The sequence below is a fragment of the Halyomorpha halys genome, unplaced genomic scaffold, assembly GCF_000696795.3.
Source record: "Halyomorpha halys isolate HHAL.00 unplaced genomic scaffold, Hhal_1.1 Scaffold238.1, whole genome shotgun sequence".
NCBI lineage: Eukaryota > Metazoa > Arthropoda > Insecta > Hemiptera > Pentatomidae > Halyomorpha > Halyomorpha halys.
Genome location: NW_027107468.1, coordinates 699,484 through 711,683, shown reverse-complemented (window position 1 = coordinate 711,683; position 12,200 = coordinate 699,484). Strand labels below are relative to the sequence as shown.

The window sequence follows — 12,200 nt, the reverse complement described above, 5'->3', positions numbered from 1 at the left end:
AAAAAAATGTTTAAAAAGTTTAACTATTTTCTAGACCGGATAAAGTATGAAATTGTTGGATTCGGCCTTCTCCTTTTTTGATTTTTTTCTGGAAGATATAATTGCTTGTTTAAAAATATGAAGATAAAGCAGTCCTGTAATATTTTAATATCTCTTAGGTACCAGGAAACTCTGGTAGAGGTCTCTGACTTCCATTAAGATATTTTTGAAGAACATGGTTATCAGCAGTACTCCATAAGCCGCCAATTCATCTGCTGATGTCGGATATATTTCATATATTTTTTTTTTAAGCATTTCCTATTAATTTTTTCCATCGTAAATCTGATTCGTACAGTTTAGGAAGCCTTGGTCGATAGCTGCAGGTTCTAGGTTGGACAAAATTATTGCATCTTTTTTAAAACTTCTTAAAGTGGTATAAATACTATCAATAAATATAATCATAATAAAAAGAATATTCTTTCATAAACTAGAAAAAATGTTTTATTAATTTGATCAACCCTGTTGTTAGTTAATGAAGAAAAAAATGCTTTGTTTGGTTTTCTATAACATAGTTCTCCTTGCATTTTCTGTTTGTTATTTACCTTTATTTACTAGGCAGTTAGACACAGTTAGTTGCATAGATATAATTGCAATGCCACGACCATTAGACTAGAAAGGACACCTATAGAATAAATACAACATTGAACACACATTTACGTCTAGTATAAGATAATTTTCTTTATTTCTTCAACTATGTTGACTTATCATATAAATTCTATTTCTATCATATTCCATTCTATGCTATTTATCATATTCCATTCTATACTATTTATCATATTCCATTCTATACTATCTGTCTTATTCCATTCTATACTATCTATCATAATCCATTCTATACTATATATCTTATTTCATTCTATACTATCTATCATATTCCATTCTATAACATTATATTCTATTCTATACTATCTACCATATTCCATTCTATACTATCTATTATATTCCATTTTATACTATCTATCATATTCCATTCTATACTATCTATCATATTCCATTCTATAACATTCTATTCTATTCTATACTATCTATCATATTCCATTCTATAATATCTATTATATCGTGTCTTAAAATTTTATTATGACTTGTAAACGGTAATACAACCTATCCCTAACTGCCACTGCGGATTTAGAGGTCATCCCTTATTATGAAAATCAATGAAATAAAATGAGATCATTAAATTGAATTCGAGTAGAATATAACTGGAATGGTTGCTAAATGTTGTGAGACTGGTTTGGTCCAATAATGATTCACTGGTAATGGTACGATTAATAATCCTAAAAAGATACAGAGGAGCGAAAATTACGTTTCCAGGTGAAACTGCAACAAAGCCAAGTGGTGAAATACTGGTTCTCTGAGACACTGAGCTGCTTTGGACATTGTATTCAGACTATTTAAAAAAATCTTAGCTTTATTTCCTTATGTTAATAATCCATGAAACATATTATAAATAAAAAAAAAAAATCTCATGCTTTGTATTAGAAGTACACATATTGTAAAAAATAAAAACATATGTAGGACCCACCAACACAACAAAGGCCCACTGTAGGGATATGCATTAAAAAAATAAAAACAGAATTATACTTGTAAGAACAAAATTTGTAGTTGATTAGTTACTTCAAATTTAGCGAACAACTACTAAAGTGATGGTATTCAAAATCTCTTTTATACCTAATAAAGAATATATTAACAGCTAACTCTTGTTGAAAATGTTCATTTATTATCAACTAGCTAACCCGGTTTGAGTATGTACAATATAGGTTGAATAAACACCGTTAAAAGTTTGATATCGATTTGGATAAGATTAAACATTTTCGTACATATTATTTATAGTTTTTATGTCTTAGCTACAAATTAAATAGCATTAATTATTTATTTTATTAATATAAGGTAATCCGCAGCGAAGGTGATGTTTGTCTAGTAATCTACAGGTGACCAACCTGTTCTAACCATGGTAGAGGGTCAAGTTTTCATTTTGTGGGCCCGCCACTTAATGAAAGAAGTCAATGCCCGAGGCCGGATTCGATCCGGTGCCACTCATAGATCTCAAACTGATAGACCTTGGCCTAATCCCTAATTTTTTTTTTAAATATTAGAAAAACGTTCTGTATTTCAAATCTTTATCAATAATTGTCCGATTTCTATAATTGTTTTTGTTCCATTGGGAATTTCTTCTTCTATTCAAATAACAGCTTTAAAATTGATATTTCTATCTTATATGGATGGAGAGAACAAGTGATATCATTAATTTGCCAATACTTGTCCCATTTAGGTAATTTATTTTCCTTTGTTTATCTAATTTTATTTCTATCATATTGAATAGATTATAGAAAAAAATATATATATGGAGTTACGCATACAAATAATGTTAATTTTGATAAACAAAAATAATTCAGTGGGATAAATCCAAGATTTCGATAGTTCAGAACCTAACCAGGACGGCACCGTACATTAAAAAAGACATTGCCTAAATCGATGAAGAACTTTTGGAGAGCTTATATTAGTAATAAAGGAGCAAGCACTCAAGTTTTATTTATATAAATTATATCGACAGAATTCAGAATTCATTTCAAAAATTATTACCGAAATTAATATATAGTTCTTTTTATATATATAAAAAAAAATTACATAATATTCACGATTTAATTCGTCAGACTAGTTTACATTTGAAATGAAAAGGGTTGCATTTATTATATTGGACACTAGAAAGGATTATATACGAATTCAAAAAAGCTAATCGAGTTGGAAATTCTAGAATAAAACGTTTAAAAAATAAATATGGCAGACCTGCATGCTTGAGCCACGAATAATTCTCTTAGGAAGGAAGTAGGCAAATCAACTAGTTTGATAAAGTCAATAATACATCGTAACATTAGCTATAAAGGTTAATAAGAAAAGTGTTTCTGATCTATGGTGGAAAGTGTGTAAACAACGTGGAGATGAAAAGCTTTGATGGTGAGATACTGAGCGGACGTAATATTGGTGACCAAGACGTAGGAACGTTTTAGAGATGTTAGCACTTCTCGGGTTGTTCGGTTCATTAGCGCTTCAGCCGGTCACTCTTGCTTCACTTAATTCATCCTTTGTAAGAGTTGCTAAATTTGGCAGCATTGCTTCTGTGACTAGTGAATTTATTTATTTCGTTGCCTATTGTTTGATATGGTATTATGTTAATATCGTAAGATTCCAAAAAATAAGTTGAGAAGTTGTTGAAGACATTCAAATATATTTTTATCCCTAGGCGTTATGCAAATATCCAATGAAGTAAATCTCACTTAAAATCTTATTTGCTATCTAAATCAGTAAAAAAATACTCTATTTTTATTTGGAGATTCCAGAGTAAGGTACGCTGGAGAAGATTAGAAAATTGACAATACCCTCAAAAAGATAGACCACATGTCACTGTCATGATTAGAGAAAATCGAATCAGAATTCATAAGATTGTTGATTAAGGAAATGAATGTGTATAGTGAGTGAGTCTTGTTCATACAAAGTCCCGTAAGCCCAGAGCAATATTTTCAGATGTGATTGTAGGCCTCAGGAGCTGAAGAAAAGCCCATATTGATCGATGGTTACAAACTCATTCAAGTCTGCAGACCAGAAAGCCAGGAACTGTACCATGTCCCCATACCATACGCTCCCTATTCGAGACAATAAGGTGTGCTCATTGATATTTGAAAATTATGTTGCGTTAATGTTCATTTTGAGTCACTTTTATTGAAACCTTTCAGCTAACACCCAAACATCAGAAAAGACAATTTGAGAAATAGTTCTAACTGTAGCTGGAACCTCCAGCGAACTACCGGTTTGGAACCAGTGATATAGAACTTCGTTCGGTTCTCAAAGGAATATGAGATGATTGATAGTTTTTTTTTTCTTATTTGGTAATTGTACCTTTGTAAAGTAGACAGAATTTCCATTAAGAAGTATGGTTTGGTTTAATGGTATTTTTCTATCACGGCCTTTGACTAATAGCAAAAAGTTATATAAATATTTATTAATTAATCATAGTGAATATTTTTCTCAACCTCCTTTTGTGTTCAAAGTTATTCAAATTTTAGAAAAACAACTACATTTAATATACTTCACATTCGTGCAAACGAAGTCGTGTTTTTTTTTAGGGGGGGAGTGCTGGGTGGTGATTCTAGATTTGGCACCTGATTTGACAAAAAGTGTGTTAATATCATGTTTTCTAGTGTCATGTAAATATTTAAAGAGATTATAGTAGGCCTCAAAGGAACAAAAAAGTTTATAATATATTAACTACAGGGAATATAAATAAAAATAATATAGTATAAATAAAGGATTGACATGGAGACATTGTTTGCGAAGCGTTTGTTATATATTTCTAATCACAATTGGAGTTCTGGCAATGGTCAGATTCTCCACTCAAGTTGAGTGTTTGCGGCTTTAGCGCACTTGCTCAGCCTCCACTGGCTAACTACCAATAATGCGGCGAGAGGGATACGGTGGGATCTTTTGAGCTCTGCTCTACCCCTCACACGTAGGGGATAGAGTGGGCTCAGGGATCCTCAAGTCGATTGTGTAAATATTGTATATTAGAGTGTAAATGTGACTAGAGACTATTATTTTATCATTATGTTATTTTATTTATTTATTTATTTTTCATACACATAGTTTGATTATGTTCATTTTGTTTATTCTTCTGTTTGTATATATTTTAAGAGAGTTTTTTTTTTTCACTCATTTATTTATTTTATATTATTTTAGTATGTATGAGCTTATTCATCACTATTACCTATTGCCCACAACTGTGTGGCCGGCCGATTGTAATATCTATCAATAAATAAAAAAGTATTAAAAAAAATAATTCTAATATCACTGCTACTTATGTTTGCCTACTAGTAGCCGGATATCTTTCATACCCCACCGAATTTCAAGGCTCTTCAGAAAATACGTCAGTATGATATTTATATGTTTCGTGCACAGATGTACGGGACGGGATAATCACCTGCCTAACGTGTAGTGTGAGCCTCTCAACTACTGTACCAAGTGTCAAAACTTATGGACAACTTTACTTAAAATTCACCAATTTGTTTAAGGAGAAATGTAGTCACATTCCATCACTGATTATGGATTAGTTTATTTCGTAGTCATTTTTTGAAAATTAAATAATTTTTTTTTTTTAGTATCATTTAGTGTTTCATGTATTGGTATTTTATACTTGAATTTGACTACAATGTGGATCATGTGATTACGTAGAAAGTGCTCGAATGTGAATGTGTTTTTTTTATTTTAGTGTACGGGAATCTACGACACTTTTAATATAAATGTAATTTTTTTCTTTAAACATATAGTTATAGTCATCAAACTAAAATGTTTAAATTAAATTATTAATGTTAAAACATTAAATTTATTGTAACCGTGATTTTCATGTTACTTGACTTCAATATTTAACACCATTATGCTAGATTTCACAAAATACCTGTTGAATCTATACAATTCCTTAACAGACAAAACTTCCAATGAAATGGTAAATTGGTCTGTCGAATATTTCAAAAATGGGTTCAGTACTTTAACTCATTTAATTCACAATTTTTTAAGTTTTGGCATTTTTCAAAATAGGACATTTTAAACTTAATACCGTGCTTTTGGTTCCATTGTTGTCAGGTAAAATTAATTTTTACAATAAAAAAAAAAACTTTATTTATCAAGTAATCCCTCCAAATAGTTTTAAAACAATTGTCATTTTTGTTTTATTTATTCAACTTTCTAAGGTATCTTCTTTCGAAAGTCACATTTTGGAAAAGTAGCTAAAATTGTTGTTTTCGCTACATTGACTCCGACCATCTTCATTTTGATGTTAGGAACTCATTCGTAGTAAGAATTTCTTATGGGATTTCTTTTAATTTTTGCAACACAAAGTTTTGACTTAGAAGCTTCGTTTTTATTAAAAAAATTTAATTTTTTTTTTTAAAATATTGTAACATAAACAAGAGTTTCATGACTTGCTTGAAGTCAATAAAGCGTTCAAAACGATTTCCTGCTTTCTAACGTTTATTTCCGGCAAAAATTCTTACTTCACTGCAAGAGGCCACTGCCTATATTCCAGGTGGGTTATTTAGACCAATAGTTAGGAATAGTGACTGCTCTAGAAGATTAGTGTTGTTCGAAAGGTTTTGATGGAAACATGAAACTGCGGAAGATGTAAGATCTTTTATGAATGGTATACCAGGGAATTTTGTAGGGAAAATATTGCTGACAGACTAATAATGGGTCGGAGAATATTGAATTGAAAGAAATAAGTCTAATATTCATCAATGAAGCATTTCATGGTAAAAAACAAGTCTACATTAGTAGTCGTGACATTCAGCGGGTTCGCACAGCTTCGGCTTTTGTTGAAATTTTCAAAGCTTTCCGAACCTTTTTAAACACACGAAACATTTCTTAGTGATTTTGTTCCATTTAAAAAATATAATAAAATATACTTATTATACTCTGTTATATAATAAACGTATTATTATTACACTGAGGGTCGGGAATCCCTTCCTCACTTCGACCCAATTGGATCTTTTGTGAGTTACCCCTCTTTCCACTAGATATCCCAAATGAATCCTATGCTTCTGATGAAGCTCATTAATTCTTTTGGTTTGTTCAAGAAATGTCTTCAGGTTCCATTCTGTCCTGTCCCAAATACTGTAATATACGTATTATATTCCGTTATTTAATATACGTATTATACTCTGTTATATAATATACTTATTATACCCTGTTATATAATATACGTATTATACTCTGTTATATAATATACGTATTATTATTACACTGAGGGTCGTGTATCCCTTCCTCACTTCGACCCAATTGGATCTTTAGTGAGTTACCCCTCTTTCTACTGGATATCCTATATGAATTCTATGCTTCTTATCAAGCTCAATAATTCTTTTGGGTTTGTTCTAGAAATGTCTTCAGCTTCCATTCTGTCCTCTCCCAAATACTGTAATATACGTATTATACTCCGTTATATAATATACTTATACTCTGTTATATAATAAACGTATTATTACTACACTGAGGGTCGGGAATCCCTTCCTCACTTTAACCCAATTGGATCTTTTGTGAGCTACCCCTCTTTCTACTGGATATCCTATATGAATTCTATGCTTCTTATGAAGCTCAATAATTCTTTTGGGTTTGTTCAAGAAATGTCTTCAGGTTCCATTCTGTCCTGTCCCAAATACTGTAATATACGTATTATACTCTGTTATATAATATACATATTATACTCTGTTTTATAATATACGTGTTTGTGCTAATGCACTATTTGAGCGAGAAAAAATTTTGAAGGAAACATTTTCTGCTAGCGGACCCTTTGTTAAATATTTCGAATTTTACCAATACTTATTAGTAGAGATAATTTTCAGGACGGTTCGTTGGTTTTTGAAGTTGGTGGTCAATTGAAAAGCGGAAAGTCCAATTTAGTAGTGCATATAGTTGTCAATATTGTTTATATTTCTTTTGTTGAAAGGTTCTTGTCTTTTGAATCAACAAGTCGAAAGACTTTATACTCCCTGCAATGTACATTTTCGCCAAGGATTTGTGCATAGGCACAGTATTGAAATATGGTGTTGATGATGTGGGAGTGTTAATGGGCCATGACAATGAGCAAGTTACTAACATTAGCACTCATTAAGTTCAAGAAGTAAGTTGAAGATCTGGATGGAATTACACAATAGTTAACTTATATTTTTAATTGTAACTGTTATTAAAATTATAGTAGCTGATTTAATTGTTAGTTTAATTATTAATTATTTTATAATTCAAGGTATAAATGTCGATTTATTATTCCATTGATATATTTATTTATTTTTTTTTAGGATGGAGCTTAATAGAGCATTTTACGAGTTCGAAAGAAATGCTTCTGTAAAAGGTGAGATTTGTTTCATAACTTATAAGATAATATATTCAAAATATATTTCTTGGTACTAGTGTTTCAATAGATTAAGGAAAACGTTTTCTCGAATTTCCGAAACTCATCTTTACATTTAATATTTCTAAAATAAACTAATTGAATTGCCAGAAGACTTTTTATTTGTGAATTTTTCTTAAATTTTTAATTCTAGGGTCAACACACTGTTAAACATACATTAATTCGATATATTACATTACCGAATATATTATCTACTAACAACGCTTCGCTATTACAATATTATAGATTAAAATACAGAATATTCAGCTTTCCAATGATTGTATTAACGTATGACCTGGATAAAATAAAGAGGAGTTATGAGCGATTATGTGAACAATGGCCATCAAAATGAAAAAAATAAATCCTGCAAATACACCAAGAAGAAAGTTTATTAATTTTTAATTTCTTTGATATTGGAGTTCTGTGGGTAGATTCTCCACATGTTTGTATCATGTCACTATGTCACCTACAGCAAATTTACTTGTATATATTTTTATACAGTTGTAAATAACAATAAATAAATTATAAACAAAAAAAATAATTTCTTTGAGAAATGGTATTTGAGGATTTCAGACGACGCTAAGAACGAATATGATTTGCTTCTATCTAAAAAAAAAATTTGTTAACCAACATTACTAAAATCCTCATTATACGAGAGTAAGTCAATTATTATTCACAATATAGTTATAAAATTTTATTGTAATCAAATAGGAAACTTACAAGTACGTCATTTTTCGACATAGTCCTTTTGCTTTTCAACGCACTTGGTCCATCGTTGTACAAGCTTCATGAAGCCCTCATAAAAGAAATTTTTCGGTCGAGCTACGAACCAGGAATGCACCGCTTCTTTGTCAACAGTCATTTGTTACTCATCTGTCTAAAAGAACCATTTCACATGAACGCTCAATGTTTTATTCATTTGTGGCGGAAAAACGGAGGCTCCCTCATCCTGAGAAACGACCATTTTTGAATTTTTCAATCAATTTGTAGACACTACGTTGTGGCAAAACACTGTTCCTGTACTGTACCAAATGTCTTCGATGATTTTCGCCCTTGAAACGCCCCTCGACCACACAAATCGGATCACTGAACGTTGCTCTACTTTAGTGCAAACAGAAAGTAGAGCAGTTGTAATAAACAGCACTATAGCGATAACGAATCTAACCTAGCAGCTTGAAACATTCATAGGCATAACAAGAAATAATCAAAGCATGCGTCCTCAACGCAAATCGACAGTGCTACGAACATAAACAAAAATATAACTAAATTACGTATAAATATTGAGTTACCCTCGTATTTTTGTAATCTTTGGTGAATAAAAATCATTTTATAGAATCAGTAATATTTTTGTCTTATTTTTCAGAAAGAGACAAATCGATTGGCATATAATAGCCATGAAAAATATGTTTACTTTTTTATCTACGCGCCAAAAATGCATTGATTTTGTTTGATTAAAAAATTGGAAAATCCTATTCCCGGGAAAATCCTGAACATTTAGCAAAATTCCCAATCACAATAGGATAAACGGTGTAAAGTGCAAATAAACAAAAATTCATTTTTATATATTAGATATAATAAACTGCTGCACGTGTCTGTAAGATCTCACACCATGATTTATCGACCAGGATTTCTCAAAATGATAGTGTTTATCAAATTAAAGGTACTCTGCCTTGTGGTGTAAATGTGCAATAAAAGCTGATTTTCAAAAATTCAGAATTTTAGTTGTTTAAAAAAAAAATTTCTAAAACAAAGAGGGAGATTTATTTTTTATTAATATACTTGTTTGAGAGTGGTTTAGTTTATTTAAAAACAATTTTGATCCTTTTTCTCAACTTTATTCTTTTTAAACTTCCAACGTTTTGACCACTTAGGTAATTTTCAAGGATTCCTACAAACAGCTCCTTTTAGTTACTTTTATAACAATTTCATTATTTCCTTCACTTACATACTGATTTTTTTGGTCTTACTTTACTTTGTTTTCATTTTTTCTTTTAAAATTCTTTAAATGCCGGCTAATTGCTTTTGTCCCATCTTTAAATAATTAATCATTAAACAATATCACAATAAAATTATAAAAGTTTTTGTTTTTTTAAAAATTAGATTCCTACTTACAAATTCTTCTATACAATTCCTTCCCAAATTTAAAACTTTTACAAACCACTTTTCTTACTATCATTTTCGTTTCCAAACTCCAAACAGAACCTACCTTCAACAGGTTAGGACTCTGTTATCATCTTATCATATAGCATAATTTTTTCTTAAAATATTAATTTACATTTTCAATATAATTTAATTAACATTTATTTATAATTTTTGTGCTTACAACATAAACAGCAACGGCATTTAAAGAATTTTAAAAGAAAAAATGAAAACAAAGTAAAGGTAAGACAGCACTATAGCGTAAAATCAGTATGTAAGTGAAGGAAATAATGAAATTGTTATAAAAGTAATTAAAAGGAGCTGTTTGTAGGAATCCTTGAAAATGACCTAAGTGGTTGAAACGTTGGAAGTTTAAAAAGAATAAAGTTGAGAAAAAGGATCAAAATTGTTTTTTAATAAAGAGGGAGATGTTTATAACAGCCAATAGGACGAGACTCTCCAATATCCTCAAATGGGTTTCAGAAAGCAGGTGTGTGTGTGTGTGTGTGTGTTGTCACTGTCTTAATTTAGTGCGGTCGTCTGCGAAATGAAAGGAGATTTAGTTACTAATTAACGTAAGCCGTATCTACTTAAGACGAGGACCCCATGCCATCCCTCTTAGAAATTAGAAAAAAAATACCTAGATATTTTACTGAATTTGTCTACGGAATTGGTTTGTTGTCGATGTATACTCGGGATATATGTAAAAATGGAATATGAATGCTAGGTGTTTGGATTTGTCATTATTCGATTTGATTTTCTACAGTTAAAACTAGTCCTGAATTTTTATTAAGTAGTTTAGAAGTGTCAGTGAAGCATGCATAGCGTTCGTAAACAAAGTAATATAATCACATACAAAGATCTATGTGAGGATGTTATTGTCAAGTGGGAGATCATTTCTGTTTATTGTGTAGTCCGGCCTTGATTGGATGAATTGACGAGATTTCTGAACCTTACCATACAGCAAAAACCTGTCAGAAAAAAAAGTGAAGTATGAGATAATAAGGAGGGATAAGAGATTTCAGTTTAAAGAGAACTTTGCCAAATGCCACAGCTATATCAAGAAAGACTTTAAAGATTTATAGTCAGTAACTCTTTGTAATTGATGGGTGATTGTGTAGCTGAAGTATAATGAGTGTAATGAGTGAAAACCGAATTGATGATCAGATATGATTTGTTTTTCTGTGAGAATGTCTCTCAATCGTATGCATAAGATTAAATATTTGCAAACAGTTTGTAGTAGACAAGAAGCAAACTATTAGGTCTGTATGAAGGGATTGCGTTATTGTTTTTGGTTTGTTTGCAATGATCATGTGTGGTAATTTATATCGGTGATTTTTTTTTTATCCAAAGGTGTGTTCATAATGTCGAAAAACATAAAATGTAAAATATATCCTGAATAAAGGCTTTTTGAACAATTTTTACATGCCATGGTTAAATAACTGTGATTATATGTATATGCACACACATAAGAAATACAATATATTTTTATACAAATGCTAATACTTGACACAGGATACCAGGGCCGAGAGGTGGACTCTTGGTTCATGATGTCAAGCATATGGCCCGCTGCAGCACTCACCTCGGCGTACCTTTACTTCATCATCGTGGCGGGTCCTCGCTGTATGAAAGGAAGGAAGCCTTACAGCCTCAAGCCCGTCCTCCTCCTCTACAACCTGGCCCAGGTCGTCTTCTCCACTTGGATGGTCGTCAGGGTAAGCAAAATGAGAAGTAATAGTTAAAACGTTATCGCTCGGAATAGATTTTTTATTACCCTTGCGATCTTGGACTCATATCCCAACAAATTTCTTGATTTGATTATTATTTATTTTGGAGCAAAATTATTTTTTTAAAGTAAAGATTATTAAAAAGATTAGTAATTGTTAAAATGCGGAAAAATAATAAATATTCAGCTTAGCTTTCATGTCATCATTATTTCTAGGACCGCAATGTGGTCTGCGAACGCTAGGTTTACCCCATCATTTTCGCGTGATGCTCTTCTAATCACTTTAACAATTCATTAAAAGGTTTTATTTCTTCTTATTTTTTTTTTGAAGAGGCAACCAAGGGGAAAGATAAAAACGAATAGAATTATAAT

General features: G+C 30.9%; 1 protein-coding gene across 2 annotated transcripts in view; it reads left to right on the top strand.

The window, feature by feature from the left end:
- The window catches only part of LOC106679996 (very long chain fatty acid elongase AAEL008004), a gene marked incomplete in the record, with an annotated part of 42,418 nt that overhangs the window by 4,170 nt on the left and 26,048 nt on the right, over positions 1-12,200 (top strand). For both annotated transcript variants that reach the window (XM_067045778.1, XM_067045779.1), the window contains 2 exon segments: positions 7,872-7,924; positions 11,618-11,817. In XM_067045778.1, coding sequence (XP_066901879.1) covers positions 7,872-7,924; positions 11,618-11,817 — 253 coding nt within the window.